Source organism: Aquarana catesbeiana, linkage group LG09, assembly GCF_042186555.1.
Source record: "Aquarana catesbeiana isolate 2022-GZ linkage group LG09, ASM4218655v1, whole genome shotgun sequence".
Taxonomy (NCBI): Eukaryota; Metazoa; Chordata; class Amphibia; order Anura; family Ranidae; genus Aquarana; species Aquarana catesbeiana.
In genome coordinates this window covers 121,863,928-121,888,374 of record NC_133332.1, presented here as the reverse complement: position 1 = coordinate 121,888,374, position 24,447 = coordinate 121,863,928, and the positions used below count along the sequence as shown (strand labels likewise).

Genomic DNA, 24,447 nt, shown 5'->3' with positions numbered 1-24,447 from the left:
GATCTACAATATTTAGCGAGATTGCGACATTGCGGCAGACAAATCTGACCCCAGGTGACACTTTTTGTGGAACAGTGACATTATTACACTGATCAGTGCTAAAAAAAATGCACTGATCAATGTATAAATGACACTGGCAGGGAAGGGGTTAACACTAGGGCGCGGTCAAAGGGCTAACTGTGTTCACTAGGTGTGTTCTAACTGTGTGGGGGATGGGCTTGCTGGGACAACACAGAGATCGCTGTTCCTGATCACTAGGAACAGCAGATCTCCATGTTGCCCCCTGTCAGAATGGGTTTCCGCCTTGTTTACAGACGGCAGATCCCTGTTCTGCCTCTTTGTACCGCGATCACGGGTGGCCTGCAGACATTGAGTCCGCCAGACCTGCGCGCGCGCGCACTGTCTCTAATGCACAGACTGACGTACAGGTACGTCGGTTTGCACAGCCGAGCCGCCGTGCCACAGTATACGCGGAAGGCGTTCGGCAAGTGGTTAAAACTGAACTCCAGCCTTACCCTCCATCGTGCACAGGCTCCTCTTCTGTGCTGAAATTGCCTAATCTGATTTCACTGAACAGTATGTACTAGAAACTGCAGCAACTCAGATAGAACCCACCTCATCTCCCTGCTGGAGGACATCCAGCATCCCCTAGCTCTTTCTTCCCCAGCCTTACTCTCCCTCACCCACCCCTTTCCTTCACTGGATTTCAGTTCTTGCAATCATTGAGGCTCAGAATTACATACTGGCTTTACAACAGCTTTCTGCTTTAAGGAAGCATGTACTGCATCCTGCCGACCCCTCCCACCAGCCACTATCTACCTACATTGCATAGAGAAGCACAAAGGCCTTCTGATTTGACTGGTCTATAATAAAACATGGAATGAAAACTGAAAAAAGGTTTTAATAATTTCATTACCATGTTGATTAGAGGAATGGGGGAGGAGGAATCAGGGAAGGCAACTGCAAATTTTGGATTTACCCTTACCTTTATTCCTGGTGACATTGGTAATTAGGACCATCAGAAAGGGTGAACCTTACTAATGGGAATACAGGCAGCAATAAAAACCGTTCAGAGGTTCTATTCCCACATCAGCAAAAAAAAGTTTTGCCTTTAGTTATACTTTAAAGTCATCGTTGGATTAGTATGACCGCTAGGCATCTAGCTTTATGTTACATGAATGTAAAAATACATTTAATTCCTTTTTAAAATGATTTAATGATTGTGTTTTTGTATATCTGCCTGAAATTCAACTTTTATCAAGCTTTAAAAAAAGGAAAGCTAGTGTCACTTTTTCTTTTATGTGTCCTAAAATGTTTATTTTTTTGCAATGCAGGACATATGATAGAGCGTATTGTGGTCCACTGCAGCAGCGGTCAGGACTGTCAAGAATGGCTAGATCATCTTTACCGTCTAACTAAAACGCCTACTTCACATGCCTCTTTATGTAAAACACCGTCATGGGGTACTACCACCCACTCTGTAAGTTATACAATCTTTTCTTGACAGTATTATTGGGTTACAAAGATTTATTTATTTTTTTAACAGAAGGAATATTTATTGAGATAATCAATCGGTTATAGGTGTTACAAAGTTTATTAAAGCAAGCCTGAGATTTTCTCATGTAGGATAAAGCAACAAGTTCACTTTAATTCTGGCCTCAGCAGCAGCACAAATGCTGCCGTTCAGCATCTGGGATAGAAGGAAAACACATTTTGCCTTTCGGTATAATGGAGCATGTGGCGATTGTTCATACAAATATTTATATGACTATTTGTAGAAAAATTCTCGGTACATTGGATGACTTTACTAATGTCATTTGAAAGTACTTGTTTATAACATTTGATTTCGGAATGAATGCAATTTTCCAAATGAAAACCACATCTGCTGTAAATTCATTTGCTCAAGAAACTATTTTCATTATGCTTTAAAGTTTCTTGTCAAAATGAAATGCCAGTTTGACCTAACAATTAGAAAATTATACAAATTTTCTTAAAAAAAGATTTTGAATTCAATTCTAATAGTGTATGGCCAGCTTCACTCTTCTACTTGGCTGCTTAAGCACACAGAGCTTCCATATGGGGGTTTGAGAGTCCTTTGCTCTGTATAAACTCTACTTTGGATATTGCACGGGGTTACCTCTCTATAATCCTGGCAGCTGGGAAGCAAAGGGAAAGCATTTGCAGTTTGTAGGGTTGGCATTAATATGAACCTGTTGATTTGCTCAGTCTATAAGCTTTGAAATTATTTATTAAAACAGGAGAACAGAATAAGCATAAAAATGGAGGTGTTGCCTATATCAACATTCTTGTTTTATTTTTCCATAAGATGGAAGTAAAACATTATTGCTTATTGTTGGCAAGAACTTATGTAGATCTTAGAACTTTATGTAGATAAATTGCTATTAAATTATCTGTTTAAATGTGCCTGCATGGCTAAAATCATCTCATTATCAATAAAGATAGTAGATCAGTGGTTAGAATGACCTGTACCACTGTGCAAAATTCCAAAATACAAGCTGCCTACGCAGTTATATCCTTATTAAAGAAGTTCTTCTATCCCAAAACCCCCCAAAAATTAAAAGGTGGCAGCCATAAATACTGTAGCTGATGATTTTTAATAAAAGGATGCTTACCTGTCCAGGGATCCAGGGCTGTCCTCCCCTGGGCCAGTTCTTTGCCAGTCTTTGGGTCCCCGCCTCCGCCATAACTGTGAGAAGCCAGCTGAAACTCCATGTGGTTTTGCAGCCTGTTTCCTGTGAATTGTGCTGCAGCCTTCTGGGACCTGTGACATGTCCCAAAAGGCTGCAGGTAGGTACGGGGGGGGGTTGCGATGGGTGCCTGAACTTCCGCCCAGATCGCCTAGGCGAAAGTGGGAGTGGGTTCCTACCAAACCCAGGTACCCACTCCCCCCAAAAAAGTGTCCAAAAGTTGAAGGGGTGCAGGGGAGGCATGAAAGCAGGATTTCCCTTTTTAGGGGTGAAGTTCTGATTCACATTGGTGTAGCTATAGTATGGGCATTAACTTGTACATATTGCCTTGTGAAATCAGTCTTTTTTTTTTTTAAATATTTATATCAGCTAAGTAAACTAGCATTTTTACATAATGCTATCCTATGTCTAATTTTTACGCCCAAATAACTTTTCATCACAGCATCAACTTCTACCAACCCAAGCATTGACTTGTTGGTGAGGAACATCCTTTCAGCCATTGTTGCATACCAGAAGTTGTTTTCTTATCTGAAAAATATGGTATGCTTGCTGAAAAATAGAAACTGCTACTGACAAGAAGCATGCCGATAGAAAGATACAGCAAAGTGACAGTGAGATGAGCATATCAGCGCTCTGCTTCTCTTTTCACTGAGGCAACAGCAGAGAAAAAAAAGTTCTGTGGGTCAAATCCCTCAATTGGAGATGAAAGCTAGTTTTGTTACTTTATCTTTTAATGAGCTATTTATTTTTATCTTGTTCTTGTTGTTTTATACTGGAGTAATGCTTTAAATACTTTTTAAAATTGTCCTTCAAACTGGCAGGCTTCAGACAGAAAAAACACCCCTCCATCTCACCACTCCCCTATATTACATCCTCGTGGACCACTAGAACCTGCCAAAATTTACAAAGCCTGGACCTTGAGTTGCTTGCGGCCAGCTCCACCACTTCGACCATCAGCTGCACTCAGCTATAAAGAGGTAGCCTCTAAATCTCTATGTTCTATATAAGTATTACTATATTAATTATAAAATATACAATAGATGTATATTTTATTGTGTTGTATTTTCTGTTTATTTCCAATATCCAATATATGCTTCCACATCAAATAATGCTTATGAGTAAAAGCCATTAAAACTGATAGGTCATGGTGCAGCACACACCAGTTGCTTAGAATCCTCCACTGGACTTCTATCCTATTTCCTTCATCAGTGCTCTCCGCCATCACACTTACTTTGTCCATGTTTCCCAAATGTTAGTCATGAATAAGAATAAGCTCAGATTTAGTTCACATGGAACGAAGCTAAAAATCTTAGCTAAAAGTGGCTATTTTCAGTATCTTACATTGCCCTTTAAATGCACGTTTAATGTGATTTGTTCAAGGGAAAAAATGTTTTTGGCCCTTTTCTAATTTATTTTTGGTAAAATATAAAAAAAAAACAAATTGCAATGAGTAAATAGATACTAAACATGTCAGGCCTTACAATTTTGTGCACCTGTAAAATAAATTAAAATTATTCTTAAACAACACTTTTAAAGCTCAGGTCATCAGTTAAGAGTTAACCAAGAATAATGGCCCTAGAATCATTGCTCTCACTGTAGCATGTGTATCGCAGATGCTGTTTTCATACATAGTCACACCTGTTGCATGGGTTTTATGTGTGTGTTTGGGTGAGGGGTTTCAAACTTTTTTTTTTTTGTATCTAACTGTAAAAATCTAATGTGGTAGCATTTTTACAGTGACTGGTTCCCATTAACGAGACATCAGGGTCTATTAGACCCGCAGTCCTTTCCGCTACAGCTAATGTAGCACAGATTGTTCTCCATTAGCTGTCTATCCAGCCAGTGTTGTCAGCAAATGACAGCTTCCTGGTTCATTCATCGGAGGGAGGATCAGCGAATGGGTGGGTAGTCCACTCTGGTGTCTGTGGAGGTGATCGAGCAGTTTTACAACCACCTAATTCATTTGCAATAGAAAGCTGACAGTTGGCTGAAAACAAACCTACATTTTGTGTAAAAGCCACAGACGTAAGCCTTATGTTGCTGGCAGCTAAAGGGTTAAAACTAGATGATTTTATGGCCGAATGTTTTAATTTATTGAACATGCTGGACTTTCTAATAAGAAATCCCAACAATACCTGTTGACTAAAATCCATACCGTCTGTGCACGCTAGCAAGAGGAAGGGTGTTTGCTTTCTATTCAGCTTAAGGCTCAGTTCACACTGGAACCCGCTGCGGATCGCACAGGAGTGCTGTGCGTCCCTGTTCCCCATTTCAGGGACGAATCAGGGCCAATTGTATGCCTGAATTCGGCCCTGAAATTAGCCAATGATGCACAGCGTTTCTGTGCAGTGCACTCCCCAGCCGCAATGGAGATATGTGAACCGGCTCCATAGGGAGCCAGTCACATTCTCCTGTTATGCGAATTAGATGCGGGGAAACTTGCATCTAATTCATATAGGTGTGAACCCGGCCTTAGTGTGTTGTGAATAGACCTAAATTGCCAAGTTACAATTACACAGGTTGTTCACATGATAGCAGCTTAGTGGGGAGTTGCAGTTGAAACCTCTGCTGCAACTTCCTGGCAGCAAGTGGTACATGTTGAATATTTACAGTATGTGTAACATTTCATGTACTGTACCTAGCAGCAACAACAAAAGTTCCTCAACCTAATATAAAAGTAATAACAGTAAAACATACATTTAAGAGTGCAATTAAACGTGGCTTTCGAGGAGTCCCTGGTTCACAGCTTTTTTTTTTCTCTCTCTTTGAAAATGCAAGTTTAATCTTGTGCTACCTGCAATAGCTGGGACAATGCTCCATTTCATAATGACAATTGAAAACCTACAGAATTGACACTTCGAAACCATGATTGAAATAATTCTAATTTCTTATGGATTCTATGTAGCCATCCCTAGAGTCTCTTTGTTCACATTGCATATTCAACTGGAAATACTGCACATAACCTGTGCCTTTTACCAGTGTAATTTTTCAAGTTTGGGAAACATGGGCATGGTTATAAGCCAAGTTAGCCTCGTTTATGTACAATTTGACCGATTCCTATAAAGAAATTCTCAGTGGAAGTGTGACTATTTTATTTGGCCTACAGTCAAAAGAAGATGGGAAAAAATTCCAGTGGGGAATGTAAGCATTTGACAAATGGACCAAGCCAAAAGCAACCTCCCAATAATGTAATTTCATTTTTTCGTGGTCAAAGACATTTAGAAGAATCTCCCATTTTTTATACTTGAGCATCATTTTAGGTAGTTGTGAGTTAATAGGTTACTGGCTATGTACCAAAAAAACAGGAAATGCTTCAAGGTCATCAAAGAATTTTTTTTTTTTCCGCTTAGCATGTGCTTTCTCATACAACTGCCAGCATCACACGTGTCTCAATGACAAGCCTCAGACTTCCTGTCTGTAATTAGAACATGCAGTCTTAAGATGTGAGTGGGTGCCAAATATGTATTGCCTTAGGGGTCTTGCCCTTTTAATGTGGTAAGCCATGAGCTCTCAGCATTTTTCAGTAAGGGCAGCCTACATTGTGTGAAGTATCTTATAGAGTGCCATGTCAATTTTCTGAATAGTGTTCATGCAGCAGATGTGGCAACCATTAAATGAAACAAACTCTCTGCCCTTTATCAGTCATCACTAACGGGAAACTAGTTTTGATAGTTCTTTCTCAGATATTTTATCACAAAAGAAACTGAGAGATATACAGGAACTACCATTACTGGCCCTTTTCTTAGACAAAGATTTCCTTGGCTCTCTCTAGCTTCAGTACTTTTAGAGTCACTAACCCAGAACAAGAATGCAGATTAGAAAGTCAATGTGGAGTCAGAAGTCCTGATCTACAAACTTGGCCTGAATCCATACCCCAGAAAGTATTGAAGCCACTGGATCGGCATCAAAGCCAGCCAGTTAGCATTTTCAGTTATATATGTGAGCTTAGGCAGCCCTCATATTTTCCCAGTACAAGTTTCCTTTCATAGCTGGGCTATATACTGTAGTAGGAAATTGGTACAATCTTAGGTTAAGAGACAAAGGGTAAAGGTTAGCTACCCCATGTAGTACAGTACAGTTTTTGTCCCATTTCCTATTTTGAGAGGGACCCCCAAATATTCTGCATGTGGCATACATGGGATTTTTGTATTTTTTATTTTCCTGTATGGAAGACTGTACTACATATGATATTTATTCCCCTGTTTTAGAAAGTTGCCCTCTGTATAGCAAAAAAAAATTACTCCATATAGCACCATTACAGCTGGTAGAGGCTGCCATGGGGAAGCTCAGTAATGGAGCTGACAGGAACTTGGTGTTTTAAAGTCCCAAGGGCAGAAGACTCAGAACCTTAACATATGATATTCACGTTAAAGGTGTCTTGCCTACAGAAACCATATATTTATAACCTGCACTAGGAATTTGGAATCTGGTTTCCGTAGAAATTGTGGAATAACTCCCACAATATTGTTCTTTAGAAGAGTCGGCTATGGAGCCCGTTATTACTATTGTGGTGTGTTTACACACACTCATGAAGGTATTTCATGATTTTGAATGGGCTGTCAATGCACCTCTGCACACATACAAGCACCTGTACTGCTTTTACTAATGTGTGTGTTATTGTAGAAGGAATAGTGCAACACTGCAACACACTGTACATAACATTTTGTGTGTTAAAACGTGTTGCCATGCATCAATGTGAATCTGTCTGAGGTTCAGCTTTTTGTATGAAGATAAAGATGGTTTCTAAAGCAAGGGAACTTCTTTCATACCAAGAATATATTAAAAAAAAATTATAAAGACATTTACGCATTCATGTAGGTAGTAGATCACTCCAAAAGCACTTGTACTGTGGGCCTCATGAACAGTATATTTCTAGCTCGTCCAATTAAAATATTTAAAGTGTAGATTAAAATAGTGAAACCTTTTCACTCTAAAGCGATGTTAAACTCTGTTTTTTAAACACTTCCAGAAGCTGATTAAATTACTTACTGAGACTGAAGCTTCTTTAAGCCACTGCCCCTGTTTTCCTGTATGTGTGTGGCTCGTTTTTCTTGCAATAGCCTTTGGAGCCACCCTTACATGCAAGTGCCTAAGTATTGTCTCCTCAAATCGTGTGCATTAATAGAAACACACAGCCCCATAGCCTAAAACTAAAAAGGCAAACCCCTGTTCCTCCCTCCCCCTCCCCCTCTCTCCCTTCTCCAAGCTAAGAGACTCATCAGAGACTGCAATTTCCACTCCTAACTCTTTTCTGTGAAGATTGGAAGTTTAGGGAATTGCACTGAGAGCAAGATCCAGCAGCATTGAAAGTGCTACTAGGTTTTGTGGGTTTAAATATGCCTGTCCTAAGAGATATGTGGAGGATACCATTGCTGAGCTGGTATTCTGAAAATGCCAGCTTCCTGAGTTTCATGCATATTCTCTTGCTTAAAATAAACCTTGCAAGAGGGTCTGCTCATTATCTCAGAGCCCCCTCCCCTGTATTTATTGCTATATACAGAATGTCACTATTCTTCTGGTGAGGTTCCTAGGAAATGGTGAGAACCCCAAGTCTTGCAAGAATGCACTCCAGCAAAGTGCAAGAGTCTCTGCTCATTGGATTTTGGATCCTCCCCATTCCTATGATCTCGTTGGAAGGATTGTGATGTCATACTTACCTAGGTGCCATGGGCAGAAGATGAATGTGCAGTAAGTATATATCAAGTTGTTCCCTAATTGCAACCACTGGATTCTCTAGCCTTATTATCCAGCAGAGGTTATGAATCCATGAATGGTTAAAGAATGAGGGGACTATATAGAGGTACTCCCAATTAGAGCACTCAAAAGATAACAAATCACTAAGAAAAAGATAATGTATTGATTAAGATATATATAATAAAAAATCTACCTGAACACATGCAAAGTTACTGACATAAAATCATTTAGGTACATGCTATATACAGGTTGATAATTTAGACACAGACTGCATATAAAAACACTGCAGAAGATGTTTCTCATGAATGTGTTCAATGTGCTTTATAGCAGTGATTTTCAACCTTTTTTCAGTCAAGGCACCCTTTAAAACTATTAGTTTTACATAATGCAACACCATCCACACAAGTAGGACACCCAACGTTCAAGGTGATTTTCTTTTTCCAAAGCAAATCAACTGATGATGTCATTGGTTGTAAGAATGCCGGCAGCTAGAAGGTAATGATGCACAATGGAAACCTATGGCTTTGTGTAACTAAAAGGCAGGCTTCATCCACACGTCAGCTTGTATACAAATTTTGGGCAATTTTTAGGCATTTTGCCAAGGCACCCCTGTAGAAACCTCAAGGCAAGGTACTCCAGGGTGCCTGGGCACCCTGGTTGAAAAGGCTGCTTTATAGAATATATATACTTCATCAGGACCAACATGAAAAAGCATATATTCCATAACAAAATGCAACAATCTTGAAGGAGATGGGTTAACAGTCTTTTTCATCAATCTAAACTAGATAACAAGTACAAATATAGAGAATTCATATACCACTAAGCAATTGATGAACCATATATGCACACATTTGAAAACTATAAAGTTTTATTACTCATAGATTGTACCACAAAAAAGAACATTTATAAATTGTTTTTTTTTTTTTTTGGCATAACATTTTTCTTTTTTTTATTTCTTCGGTGCTATAATTTGAAAGTCCCTCCATATATATACCCCACATATTTTATACATTACTGGGATGATAGCACTTGAAGACAATTATGTGTCTTTATCTTACCCATTTTGAATTATGAATTGAGTGAAGGGTTAAATACTAGGTACTTTGAAAAACATTCTTAATTTGCCCTACTTTATTTATTTAAAATGTATTTTTGTAACTTCAATCACCCAGTGCAGACTTGTTTTAATGACAGTGATCTATTTTCTTAGATTGAGTGGTTGGGCAATGACTCTGTTAAACTGTTATTTTACTTGCTCTCTCTTACCCATATTCTTTTCTTTTTCTACATATTTATTGTAGAGGATGTCTTATATCTTGAAGGTAAGGGTAGAACCTATTCTTATGCTGCAATATGGAAGCTTCTTCCCTGCGTCTATAGTATCCTTGCTTGTGTCTGTCTAATACCTGCAATTACTACGTCTCCCTGAATGTATGTATAGATTTGAGGTAAAAGCAAACATAGGCTTGTCATTTGCTAAAAATAATCTACAGCATATTGTAAAGAGTGAGGTTCATAATATAAAACTGTAAGGGTTCCCTTTTATAATGTGGTTGAGTAAGTCATGATGCGACCGTAACTAGTAGACATCTAGCTGAATTCTAATTGACTGCTGTGAATAGTGTACATTACTGTCTTTTTCCCTGCATCATGAAAAAAAGACTACTAGCTCTGAAAAATATCTTATTCTTGTTCTAAAACAAATATATCAAACAATGCCTGTGAAGCAGGAACAAGTGATAAGCAAAGGGTCTTTACTTTAGCACAGTGCTGCCTTCTGATAAAATCATGTAAGTGTTTATTAATTTAAGGATAAAATTGTTACCTCAGTTATGTCATAAATTAGGCTGAAAATGTAAGCAGTCAAGAAGAGACAATGGAGCTCAATCGTTAAAACTGGAGAAAAGAAATGAGCACAAATTTGGAGCTAATGCCAAATTTGAATGTTTTTATTTACTGCACTAATAAATAATTTTTGGACTCTTGGATTTTTGTTAGTGCTTTTTCTGGTGCAATGTTCCTCCTTCCTGGCACTATGTCTCTAAGTAGACCTTCAGAAAACTGCATTAATTGGGGGTGAATAAATAACAGGTGTAATTGGAAACAGTAATTTTACTCTATTACCCACCTAGAGTTTTCAACACAGGAGCAAGTAATTGTTGGCAGTTAACACACAGAATTGGTTAATTTCCAGCAGTTAGTGCACTCAGTGCCATGTTCCAAGTGTTCCCCAAAATACAGATGGCTTATCTAGATTGTTAGCCATCATGTGCAGTTACTGGAAGGTATGCAGTGACCATGCAACATCTTCGTAATGCCACTATAAAGTTTGCAGGTGTGATAATGTGGGTTGTAGCATGTCCATGGCTATGCTATTCTTAGGTAACAATGCTGTAACAGAGTGGTCATGAGCACACCCCTGCTACCTTGTTTAGGTATTCCATAGAGGTGAATGGCAGTAAAGTCAATTATAATGCCTTAGATTATGAAAATAATATTTTTTCTTTAGTGCCTAATGTGGCCTCAGAAGCACCTAAATATACCATTAGTTAGTTGGCTACTGTACAATTTTTAATTTTAACATTTGGTTAAATTTGAAACCTAATTTTCTTTCTCGAACATCACGGGACACAGAGCCACAGTAATTACTGATGGGTTATATAGGTATCACTGGTGATTGGACACTGGCACACCCTATCAGGAAGTTCAACCCCCTATATAATCCCTCCCCCTTGCAGGGATACCTCAGTTTTTACGCCAGTGTCTTAGGTGATGGACGTGTAAAGATGTCCTGTGCTGAGCTCCAAAGGGAATATCCTAAGATCCTATACTGGGGCAAGCCAGGCGAATCGGATCCATTCAAAGTGTCTTTTCATGGCCGAATTGAATGGTACCCAGGCCTCGTGTCCGAAGAAACGAGGTTTTACCCGTAATGCTTCTCTTTTTAGAGAGCTGGACCCCTCAGATCAGAAAATGGCTTTAAACTTCCTAATTTCTGGCGAGGTGCTTTACGGTCCCAGAACTGTTGGATCCCCCTACTGATGGGGGCCCCAGTCTCTGACGTTTTTTTCAAACGGAGCCCACCGTGAGAGGTGAAGATTGGGTCTGTGTAAACAGCACCCTGCGGCTGGATAAGGTAAGAGGAGATTCCACAGAATTTTTGAGTTCTAGTGGCTTTTCTCCTTTAAGGTAAATGCATGCTATGCCTATTGTGACCACCGGGGGCTGCCAAGAGCACAAACCTACACATGCTGACTGTCTGTCTCAGGTGTTTCATCGCTGATTATGTCCCAGCGTCTCAAGCAGGCTGCAAACAGGTAAGATGGAAAGGGGGATTTCTCATGTTTGAATGTTCCCCCCCCCAGGCTAGGGGCCACAGGGGTCTAGAAAGTGATTATACCACCCGGGCTCTGCGGCCTAATGGCCACCATCTCTGAAGATAGCCGTTCAGGCAGATCTGGTTACCAGTTTACGTCTTCACTCAGTGGAAGAAAACGCACTAGGCTTTCCTCTGTTCCCCAAGACCCTCAGACAGAGGAGCTCTGGGATAAAGGAGATGAATCCCTTTCAGAGGATCGGGATGGGACGGATGATTCCTCTTCCGAGGATTCAGGTGGAGAGGGACCCTCTGCGACTTCCCAAGAGGAGAAAGTCTTAGTGCAGATCCTCACTGGTTTGGTCCGCTCCACATTTAAGTTGCCCATACCTGAAACTGCTAAAGAATCCTCTTCTGCTTTGGGGTCACTGAAACCTTTCCAAGCAGCACATGCTTTTCCTGTTCATACTTTACTTGAAAAGCTTATTTATTCTGAGTGGGATCACCCAGACAAACGTTTTTTTCCGCCGAGAAAGTTTTCAACACTTTATCCGATGGAAGAAAAGTTTATTAAAATGTGGGGAATATCGGCTATTGATGCCGCCATTTCCTCTGTAAATAATAGCCTGACTTGTCCTGTAGACAATGCTCAGATGCTCAGGGATCCTGTAGATAAAAGGATGGAATCCCTATTGAAGGATGTTTTCTCCTTAGCAGGATCAGTGGCCCAACCTGCAGTAGCAGCGATTGGAGTCTGTCAATACTTAAGAGACCATGTTAAGCAGGTCATCAAAGTATTACCTGAACAGCAGGCCCAGGGGTTTGCTAATCTTCCAGCGGCCTTATGCTTTGTGGTTGACGCCATTAGAGATTCTATCGTGCAAACCTCCCGTCTTTCACTGGGGTTGGTGCATATACGTAGAATCCTATGGTTGAAAAATTGGTCAGCCGAAGCACCATGTAAGAAGCTACTGGCTGGGTTTCCATTTCGTGGTGCAAGGTTGTTTGGAGAGGACTTGGATAACTATATCAAGAGAATCTCTTGTGGGAAAAGCACTCTCTTACCTGTCAAGAAGAAGAGTAAGCGTCCCTCTTTCAAACGGACTCTTTCCCCAGCGCCGGGGGCTTCAGCCTCCAGGCAGTCTCGACGGCCACCTCCATCGGGGTCCAGAGACAAGAGTCAACCCCAGGGACAAAAGAAGTCCTGGGGAAAGAAGCCTACTAGGCAAAACACTAAGACCTCTGCATGAGGGGGCGCCCCCGCTCACTCGAGTGGGGGGAAGACTGCAACAGTTCTCAGAGCTCTGGCAGGAGGACTTCCAGGACAGATGGGTAATCTCCACGGTAACCTTAGGGTACAAGCTGGAGTTTCAGGAATTCCCCTCTCCTCGGTTCCTCAGATCAAATGTTCCCAGAGACCCAGAGAAGAAGCAGTCGCTCCTTCTAGCGTTAGAGCGACTTTTGTCGCAGGAGGTCATTATGATAGTTCCCGCAAAGGACCAGGGATTGGGCTTCTATTCCAACCTTTTTACGGTCCAAAAGCCAAATGGGGATGTCAGGCCCATTCTGGACTTAAGGGATCTGAACCGATTCCTAAGGATTCAATCCTTCCGCATGGAATCAATTCGAACAGTAGTTCCCACCCTGCAGGGAGAATTTCTGGCATCAATAGACATCAGAGATGCATATCTGCATGTGCCCATTTTTCCTGCTCATCAGAAGTTTCTGCGCTTCGAGGTAGGAGGGCGCCATTTCCAGTTTGTGGCTCTGCCTTTCGGGATAGCCACTGCACCTCGAGTGTTCACAAAGATCTTGGCTCCTCCTCTGGCCAGATTAAGGGCTCAGGGTATAGCTGTCATAGCATACCTAGACGACCTGCTCTTGATAGACCGGTCGGTAGCCTCTTTGAAGGGCAACTTGAGGACCACGGTCAGGTATCTAGAACACCTGGGTTGGATCCTCAACTTAGAAAAGTCTTTCCTAAAACCAGTAAGAAGACTGGAGTATTTAGGTCTGATTATAGATACAAGCCAGGAGAAAATATTTCTACCCCAGGCAAAGATCACTGCTTTGAGAGAGCTGATTCTGACAGTAAGGACCAAGAAGGGTCCCTCAGTCCGCCTTTGTATGAGGCTACTAGGGAAGATGGTGTCTTCATTCGAAGCAGTTCCCTATGCTCAGTTTCACTCAAGAATGCTGCAACACAGTATTCTGTCGACCTGGAACAAGAAGGTTCAGGCATTAGACTTTCCGATGCACCTGTCGCATGCGGTGCGTCAGAGCCTCAATTGGTGGCTCATACCCGAAAACCTGCAGAAGGGGAAATCCTTTTTACCGGTTACCTGGACGGTGGTAACAACAGATGCCAGTCTGTCAGGTTGGGGAGCAGTTCTGGAACAGGCTGCGGTCCAAGGGGTATGGTCCAAGACAGAGAGGACCTTACCCATCAACATTCTGGAGATCCGGGCGATACATCTAGCTCTAAAAGCCTGGACTATCAGGGTACAGGGTTGTCCGGTCAGGATCCAGTCCGACAATGCCACAGCAGTGGCTTATGTCAATCATCAGGGAGGCACCCGGAGCCGAGCTGCTCAAAAAGAGGTGAACCAGATCTTAGTCTGGGCAGAGATGCATGTGCCATGCATATCGGCAGTTTTCATCCCGGGAATAGAGAATTGGCAGGCGGACTATCTAAGTCGCCAGCAGTTACTTCCAGGGGAATGGTCTCTGCATCCCGACGTCTTTTGGGCCATATGCCAAAGATGGGGGGTTCCAGATGTAGATCTCTTTGCATCCCGATTCAACAAAAAGATAGAAAGATTTGTGGCAAGGACAAAAGATCCTCTTGCATGCGGGATGGATGCGTTGGTGATTCCGTGGCATCGGTTCTCACTGATTTATGCATTCCCGCCTATTCTGCTACTACCACGACTCCTTCGCAAGATCAGGCAGGAAAGGAAGTCGGTACTTCTGGTGGCCCCCGCTTGGCCCAGAAGGACTTGGTATGCAGAAATAGTAAGGATGACGGTGGGTTCCCCGTGGACCCTACCGGTACGCCCAGACCTGTTATCTCAAGGTCCAGTGTTCCATCCTGCCTTACAAACGCTAAATTTGACGGTTTGGCTATTGAGACCCACGTTCTGAAGAGTCGTGGGCTCTCAGGTCCTGTCATATCTACCTTGATTAATGCAAGGAAGCCAGCTTCCAGGATGATTTATCATAGAGTCTGGAAGGCTTATATAACCTGGTGTGAATCCAGAGGTTGGCATCCCAGGAAATATGTCATAGGTAGAATCCTTGATTTTCTACAGATGGGATTAGAGATGAAGCTGGCCTTGAGTACCATCAAGGGCCAGGTCTCTGCTTTATCAGTATTATTTCAGCGGCCACTTGCTTCGCATTCTTTGGTCCAAAACTTTATGCAGGGGGTGATGCGTCTTAATCCTCCGGTTAAAGCGCCCCTAAACCCCTGGGACTTGAATTTGGTACTGGCTGTGTTACAGAAACAGCCTTTTGAACCAATAAATCAGATTCCTTTGGTCTTGTTGACAAGGAAGTTAATTTTTTTGGTGGCCATCTCTTCTGCTAGAAGAGTATCAGAATTAGCAGCTCTTTCCTGTAAGGAGCCTTATTTGATTATACACAAGGATAGAGTGGTACTACGCCCTCATCCTAGTTTTTTACCGAAGGTGGTTTCTGATTTTCATTTAAACCAAGACATTGTTCTACCTTCCTTTTTTCCAGATCCCTGTTCTCCGGAAGAGAGATCTCTACATTCGTTGGATGTAGTAAGAGCAGTTAAGGCCTATCTTGGGGCAACTACTCAGATCCGCAAGACGGATGTTTTGTTTGTGCTGCCAGAGGGTCCCAATAGAGGACAGGCAGCGTCAAAAGCTACCATTTCTAAATGGATTCGACAGTTGATCATTCAAGCTTACGGTTTGAAACAGAAGATTCCTCCGTTTCAGATCAGGGCACATTCCACAAGGGCTATTGGTGCTTCTTGGGCAGTGCATCACCGGGCCTCTATGGCTCAAATCTGCAAGGCCGCAACCTGGTCTTCAGTTCATACATTCACCAGATTCTATCAGGTGGATGTGAGAAGGCATGAGGATATCGCCTTTGGGCGTAGTGTGCTGCAGGCAGCGGTACAGGGTCCTCAGGTCTGATTGCACCCTACTTGGTCGTGGTTCCCCCCCCTCAGGTAGCATTGCTCTGGGACATCCCATCAGTAATTACTGTGGCTCTGTGTCCTGTGATGTTCGAGAAAGAAAATAGGATTTTTTTAAAACAGCTTACCTGTAAAATCCTTTTCTTTCGAAGGACATCACGGGACACAGAGGTCCCGCCCCTCTTCTAATACACTATATTGCTTGGCTACAAAACTGAGGTATCCCTGCAAGGGGGAGGGATTATATAGGGGGTTGAACTTCCTGATAGGGTGTGCCAGTGTCCAATCACCAGTGATACCTATATAACCCATCAGTAATTACTGTGGCTCTGTGTCCCGTGATGTCCTTCGAAAGAAAAGGATTTTACAGGTAAGCTGTTTTAAAAAATCCTATTATTTTCTACTGGTATAAACTCCCCTTTTCCGCTTATTTTCTTTTCTGCGGTTTAAATAAATCAACCCAATTGTGATTTAAAGTTAGAAGGTGTTTTTTGGTCTTCTTTCCTCTACTCCCCTTGTACTGTAAGTCTGTATTTTGCCTAAGGAAACAGTACTAGGAAGTAGCTGAGCTTTTAAGGTGAAGGATGTAAAGCATGACTTCTAATTCTACATAGTTTCTGCAAGTTAAGCCCCGGTTGCATAAACAACCAGGCTTTCAACATTTGTTCACCTTCTTTTAATTGCCATTAATTAAAATAATCAACAATATATCTTAGGATAAAAAAAATGTTCTTACTGAACTGACAAACATGCAATTAATGCAATTACTCTGAAATTCAAATTTGAAACTTGAGCTCTGCTCTACAGTTATTGTACCACGTGTCGTTCGTTTTTGTCTGCAATAGACTGCAGCTTCTAAATTTCACTCATCCACATTTTGCTAGTTTGTATTTTTTTCTGGAAAGAAAAAAAAAAAAAAGGAGAAAAAAAAAAAAAAATATATATATATATATATATATATTGTATATATCTATATAGATCTCTCTCTCTCTCTCTCTCTCTCTCTCTCTCTCTCTCTCTCTCTCTCTCTCTCTCTCTCTCTCTCTCCTCTCTCCTCTCTATATATATAGAGAGAGAGATATCTGTGATGCTGGTGAGGAAAAGACGTAAGGGGTCTATTTATAAATGTTTTCACCCTTTTACCCAAGATTCACAACTTTAGCCAATTAGAAACATTTTTGATTCTTGGGTGAAACCATTTATAAATAGACCCCATAATGTTACTTAACCTGTTGCCGCCCACATATGTGCTGCAGCTTCGCTGGGCAGCCGATGTTTCTGTGCTGACAGCACAAAGACAGCTGTCGAAAAGCGCTGTCTGTCTGGACTGATAATCGGCTATTTGACTAGCTCCAAATCATGTGATCACTGTGACGGCCTATCACAGTGGTCACATGAGCACTGATCCTTTCCACTTCCCAGGCGTTCAGAACTGTTTAAAGACATGCCGGAGTAGGAGGGAAGGGGTTCAAACAAGTATGTCACTATGCTAAACTAAGCAATCTATCCCCCAATGAAAGGCACAACATCTCATTGTCTTTTTAAATTGTCTTCTAAAGACGCTGAACATGAGCACTTGGAATAGTTAGTTTGGGTTAAAGTGGTATTAAACCCAAAACCAAAAATTTTATATATTGCAGCTTACCAATGGTCCGATGTGGCATCTGTATTGGTTTTCTTTTTAGGGGCTTTTTTTTTCCCTCTGTTTTGACCTGGTGATCTGGCCAGTAATATACCACCTGTATTAGCATGCCCCCACCTTGGATGAAGGAGCACAGGGGACACATTTGGACAGCAGCATTGCCAGTCTGGGGGAGTGTTAGATGTACTAGATAGAATGTACTGTGTTAGATACACTAACACATTAGAGCCAAACGCCAGCTCACACTTTATAATCAGTTACAAACAGATTTGTTCTTGTTGGGATAATGGTTTTTCCATAAATAAAAGCTGATCATTTTAGGCACCACTGCCAGTAACTGCAAGAGAGCCTGTAAATGCAAGTGAGCTTGTCCTTTTGAAATATATCAGTCTTAATGGCTAGGTCACAGGTAAAATTAAAAGAAAGCTTAAAAAAGGAAACTAATGCAGCCACCACATCTAAGAATTGTTAAGTTGCTATTTATTAAATGTTTGCTTCTGGGTTTAATACTGTTTTAAAGAAAAACCTCAAATGAAGTAAAGAGACCACAGTTCTTGACCTTCTTTGTAAACTCTAGTTGCGTGGCTGCAATACCTTTTGGAATTACTATTCTGATGAAGCACGTAGACAGGAAAAAAACGTGAAGTCAGAACTCCTAATCGACATATGTGTTGTAAATCAGTGATTACTAAAGCCAGGAAGAGGTTTTTCATTCTGAGTCATAGGCGTTTGCCTATCAGAAGCAGAGTTGGAATGGCAACTTTTTTTCCGGGTAATTATCTGGTGCACATTCTTCCTACACAGGCTTCTTTACACATTGCTACAGTTTTCTAAGACAGGTTAGGCAATAAAACAAGAACATGTTTTATTTAAAGGTGCTCATAGAAGAGGCACAAGCTTAACACACCCAAGGTTGTGTACCTACAATAGCCAGCAATAGAAATTTGACCCTGACTAAAGCATTTTGATCAACATGACAGCCACAGAACCAGTATTTTTAGTATTTTCAGGAGAGGTCAGCAATGGAATCCTTCATACTTTCTGAATGCAGGCTTCCTCTAAATCAAAGTTCACTTTAAAATGTAGAATTTTAGGAATCTAATAATTGGATGTAGGTCAGTGGCACCACTCTCAGTGAATCAAAATAGTTTAATTTCTGTATAACTAGTATGCAGTATGGGAGTCAAAAGAGTGGCAGTTTCCATATAAGTTTCCAAAAAGGTCTTCCTTCACAGATTGATGAGTAAAGATGAGCTCTGGCGTGTTCTCACAGCCCACGTGCAGAGCCCGCCAGGAAGTCGGCACGGTGCTGTGCTAATCACAGGCAGTGAGACATTTCCCGATCTCTGCAGCCGCGCATCGGGACAATGTCTCACTGCCTGTGATTAACGCAGCGCCCTGCCGACTTCCTGGCGGGCTCTGCACGTGAAGTGTGCGAACACGCCGGAGCTCATTATTATTGACGAGTCCACTTCCAATTCATGGTTGGTAGGGTTGAATATAGACACCAGTTCATCTAGTTCAACCTGTGTAGGTGTGTGCGTGAGTGTTACCTAGATCTACATAGATACAATCATTTGTAGGTCTATGCATTTTGCCTGTAGATGATTTGTGCAGTAGAATATAAAGATTACTTGTGTTAAAAACTGTGTGTTGTGTATTTCTGTGTCCGTGGGCTTCTGAAAAGTAGACTGTGCTTTTTCTGTGTGCATTACATTGCATTAACACTGCTTTTTGTCAGTGTAAAAATCTTTTCCTTTGCTTTTTAATGCATAATAAAATGCTGTCAGAACAAGCTTTGCAGCCATCAGTATTCGGAAAAAGACTGCATATCCTTAAGCGAAGATTGAAAATGTAATGTATTGCAATTGTACCAAAATGAAAACATCCCTTCTTAATTAATTTCCTCTCCTCTTTCAACTGTGAATATACTTTGTATTGCTGAATAAAAACTTTGTTTTGTTGGGAATTATTCATAAGATGTTTGTGTCAGAATGCTCCTGTCTGTGTTCCCATTACTTTGTCTGGTGTTGCGGCCCTTTATTAAAACATGGAAGACTTTATTGGTTAAATCTCTAGACATCTGTAAATCGTGAGAGGCAACAGTTTGCATTATCTTGGGACATTCATGACTATATTGAGGCAATTTTTTTCTTTTGAATTACTTTTTACTTTTTCATTTTACTAGTCTGGCAAAATTCTATTTAGTCTAGGAATTAATTATAACATTTTTTTTTTTTTTAGAGAACAGTTTTCATTTTATACCTAGTGACCATTTAGGACATTTTAACACTGGTAAATGGGCAGGGTGTATTGAGAGGGGAAATTGAATCTGCATGCATGCTCACATGGTTTGCAGAGTACCTTGGGATTTTGAGAACCAGTGTGTTCTATTAGGCAAGTCTTATCAAACACCTGTAGTGCAGATTGGACCGGATCCCTCTTTAATCCCTTTTTTCTATGATAGGCTACCTCATAGGCTAAAGGGGAGTACACAAATTACCTTTCTCCCACGTGGGCCTTTTAGGTGACCGGTCTCTGTCATGGAAATCATCCTACACACCACTAATGAGCCACTGTTGAAAAAAAATCTACACAATCTGGGGCGCCTTCAAACTTTTTTATATTTCAAAGTGTGCTAACGGTGTAACACCATGGATCCATCCCTCCTCCTCCCACAGTCATTGAATTTATGTTTCTTTCTCGAACATCACGGGACACAGAGCCACAGTAATTACTGATGGGTTATATAGGTATCACTGGTGATTGGACACTGGCACACCCTATCAGGAAGTTCAACCCCCTATATAATCCCTCCCCCTTGCAGGGATACCTCAGTTTTTACGCCAGTGTCTTAGGTGATGGACGTGTAAAGATGTCCTGTGCTGAGCTCCAAAGGGAATATCCTAAGATCCTATACTGGGGCAAGCCAGGCGAACCGGATCCGTTCAAAGTGTCTTTTCATGGCCGAATTGAATGGTACCCGGGCCTCGTGTCCGAAGAAACGAGGTTTTACCCGTAATGCTTCTCTTTTTAGAGAGCTGGACCCCGCAGATCAGAAAATGGCTTTAAACTTCCTAATTTCTGGCGAGGTGCTTTACGGTCCCAGAACTGTTGGATCCCCCTACTGATGGGGGCCCCAGTCTCTGACGGTTTTTTCAAACGGAGCCCACCGTGAGAGGTGAAGATTGGGTCTGTGTAAACAGCACCCTGCGGCTGGATAAGGTAAGAGGAGATTCCACAGAATTTTTGAGTTCTAGTGGCTTTTCTCCTTTAAGGTAAATGCATGCTATGCCTATTGTGACCACCGGGGGCTGCCAAGAGCACAAACCTACACATGCTGACTGACTGTCTCAGGTGTTCAGTGCTGATTATGTCCCAGCATCTCAAAGCAGGCTGCAAGCAGGTAAGGTGGAAAGGGGGATTTCTCATGTTTGAATGTTCCCCCCAGGCTAGAGAGGGGCCACAGGGGTCTAGAAAGTGGTTATACCACCCGGGCTCTGCGGCCTAATGGCCACCATCTCTGAAGATAGCCGTTCAGGCAGATCTTGTTACCAGTCTCCCTCCTCCCCTCCCCCCCCATCCCCAGCCTTTTCTCCAGAAGCATGACAGGAGAGTCGGCAGTGCGGGAAGCGCTCGTTTTTTTCAAAACTCGAGGGGGGGGGCGGTAGAGGAGGGGGCGGGATGTCAGCACAGAGTGTTTAGACTCCCACTCAGGCCAGCTGCAGGCTATTAAAGGCACTCTGTACAGGTGCACTCAGCCTTCTGAGAGACACAGAGCTGACGGTCGCATGTAAGGTGGGACACAGGCATTCTCCTAGGCAGCATTTACTGAAGTAACACCAGACTGAGCATTGGGTAGCAAGGCTTTTAGCCAGACTACATCGCTCAGCGGGCAGTGTTCATTTGTATACCTCACACCTTGTTGCTTTGCACTATGGGTAGAAGAGGTTCAAGCACCCCAGGAACCAGAGACACTATGGGATCTCGTTCAGGTTCTGAGGGCCCCCTGTCAGCAGCATCCTCCCCCCCTAAAGATGGGCCAGGGACGGCTAGCCAGTGAGAGCCATCGGGGTCAGGGGCTACACCTGCTTCTGGCACTTCAGCCCCTGTATATATTACACAAGAGGTTTTTTCCTCAACCATTAATGGTCTAGAGGAAAGATTAATGGCCGTGATTACGTCTTCACTCAGTGGAAGAAAACGCACTAGGCTTTCCTCTGTTCCCCAAGACCCTCAGACAGAGGAGCTCTGGGATAAAGGAGATGAATCCCTTTCAGAGGATCGGGATGGGATGGATGATTCCTCTTCGGAGGATTCAGGTGGAGAGGGACCCTCTGCGACTTCCCAAGAACAGAAAGTCTTAGTGCAGATCCTCACTGGATTGGTCTGCTCCACATTTAAGTTGCCCATACCTGAAACTGCTAAAGAATCCTCTTCTGCTTTGGGGTCACTGAAACCTTTCCAAGCAGCACATGCTTTTCCTGTTCATATTTTACTTGAAAAGCTTATTTATTCTGAGTGGGATCAACCAGACAAACGTTTTTTTCCGCCGAGAAAGTTTTCAACACTTTATCCGATGGAAGAAAAGTTTATTAAAATGTGGGGAATACCGGCTATTGATGCCGCCATTTCCTCCGTAAATAATAGCCTGACTTGTCCTGTAGACAATGCTCAGATGCTCAGGGATCCTGTAGATAAAAGGATGGAATCCCTATTGAAGGATGTTTTCTCCTTAGCAGGATCAGTGGCCCAACCTGCAGTAGCAGCGATTGGAGTCTGTCAATACTTAAGAGACCATGTTAAGCAGGTCATCAAAGTATTACCTGAACAGCAGGCCCAGGGGTTTGCTAACCTTCCAGCGGCCTTATGCTTTGTGGTTGACGCCATTAGAGATTCTATCGTGCAAACCTCCCGTCTTTCACTGGGGTTGGTGCATATACGTAGAATCCTATGGTTGAAAAATTGCTCAGCCGAAGCACCATGTAAGAAGCTACTGGCTGGGTTTCCATTTCATGGTGCAAGGTTGTTTGGAGAGGACTTGGATAACTATATCAAGAGAATCTCTTGTGGGAAAAGCACTCTCTTACCTGTCAAGAAGAAGAGTAAGCGTCCCTCTTTCAAACTGACTCTTTCCCCAGCGCCGGGGGCTTCAGCCTCCAGGCAGTCTCGACGGCCGCCTCCATCGGGGTCCAGAGACAAGAGTCAACCCCAGGGACAAAAGAAGTCCTGGGGAAAGAAGCCTACTAGGCAAAACACTAAGACCTCTGCATGAGGGGGCGCCCCCGCTCACTCGATTGGGGGGAAGACTGCGACAGTTCTCAGAGCTCTGGCACGAGGACTTCCAGGACAGATGGGTAGTCTCCACGGTAACCTTAGGGTACAAGCTGGAGTTTCAGGAATTCCCTTCTCCTCGGTTCCTCAGATCAAATGTTCCCAGAGACCCAAAGAAGAAGCAGTCGCTCCTTCTAGCGTTAGAGCGACTTTTGTCGCAGGAGGTCATTATGATAGTTCCCGCAAAGGACCAGGGATTGGGCTTCTATTCCAACCTTTTTACGGTCCAAAAGCCAAATGGGGATGTCAGGCCCATTTTGGACTTAAGGGATCTGAACCGATTCCTAAGGATTCAATCCTTCCGCATGGAATCAATTCGAACAGTAGTTCCCACCCTGCAGGGAGGAGAATTTCTGGCATCAATAGACATCAGAGATGCATATCTGCATGTGCCCATTTTTCCTGCTCATCAGAAGTTTCTGCGCTTCGAGGTAGGAGGGCGCCATTTCCAGTTTGTGGCTCTGCCTTTCGGGATAGCCACTGCACCTCGAGTGTTCACAAAGATCTTGGCTCCTCCTCTGGCCAGATTAAGGGCTCAGGGTATAGCTGTCATAGCATACCTAGATGACCTGCTCTTGATAGACCGGTCGGTAGCCTCTTTGAATGGAAACTTGAGGACCACGGTCAGGTATCTAGAACACCTGGGTTGGATCCTCAACTTAGAAAAGTCTTTCCTAAAACCAGTAAGAAGACTGGAGTATTTAGGTCTGATTATAGATACAAGCCAGGAGAAAATATTTCTACCCCAGGCAAAGATCACTGCTTTGAGAGAGCTGATTCTGACAGTAAGGACCAAGAAGGGTCCCTCAGTCCGCCTTTGTATGAGGCTACTAGGGAAGATGGTGTCTTCATTCGAAGCAGTTCCCTATGCTCAGTTTCACTCAAGAATGCTGCAACACAGTATTCTGTCGACCTGGAACAAGAAGGTTCAGGCATTAGACTTTCCGATGCACCTGTCGCATGCGGTGCATCAGAGCCTCAATTGGTGGCTCATACCCGAAAACCTGCAGAAGGGGAAATCCTTTCTACCGGTTACCTGGACGGTGGTAACAACAGATGCCAGTCTGTCAGGTTGGGGAGCAGTTCTGGAACAGGCTGCGGTCCAAGGGGTATGGTCCAAGACAGAGAGGACCTTACCCATCAACATTCTGGAGATCCGGGCGATACATCTAGCTCTAAAAGCCTGGACTATCAGGCTACAGGGTTGTCCGGTCAGGATCCAGTCCGACAATGCCACAGCAGTGGCTTATGTCAATCATCAGGGAGGCACCCGGAGCCGAGCTGCTCAAAAAAGAGGTGAACCAGATCTTAGTCTGGGCAGAGATGCATGTGCCATGCCTATCGGCAGTTTTCATCCCGGGAATAGAGAATTGGCAGGCGGACTATCTAAGTCGCCAGCAGTTACTTCCAGGGGAATGGTCTCTGCATCCCGATGTCTTTTGGGCCATATGCCAAAGATGGGGGGTTCCAGATGTAGATCTCTTTGCATCCCGATTCAACAAAAAGATAGACGGATTTGTGGCAAGGACAAAAGATCCTCTTGCATGCGGGACGGATGCGTTGGTGATTCCGTGGCATCGGT

General features: G+C 42.7%; 1 protein-coding gene across 3 annotated transcripts in view; it reads left to right on the top strand.

Moving 5' to 3' along the window:
• ARHGEF6 (Rac/Cdc42 guanine nucleotide exchange factor 6) overlaps window positions 1–24,447 on the top strand; it is a 219,371-nt gene that overhangs the window by 138,460 nt on the left and 56,464 nt on the right. For 2 of the 3 annotated variants that reach the window (XM_073599228.1, XM_073599230.1), the window contains exons 15-17: window positions 1,335–1,480; window positions 3,530–3,685; window positions 9,704–9,724. In XM_073599228.1, coding sequence (XP_073455329.1) covers window positions 1,335–1,480; window positions 3,530–3,685; window positions 9,704–9,724 — 323 coding nt within the window. The remainder of the gene's footprint in view (window positions 1–1,334; window positions 1,481–3,529; window positions 3,686–9,703; window positions 9,725–24,447) is intronic. The other variant, XM_073599229.1, reaches the window with a different exon arrangement.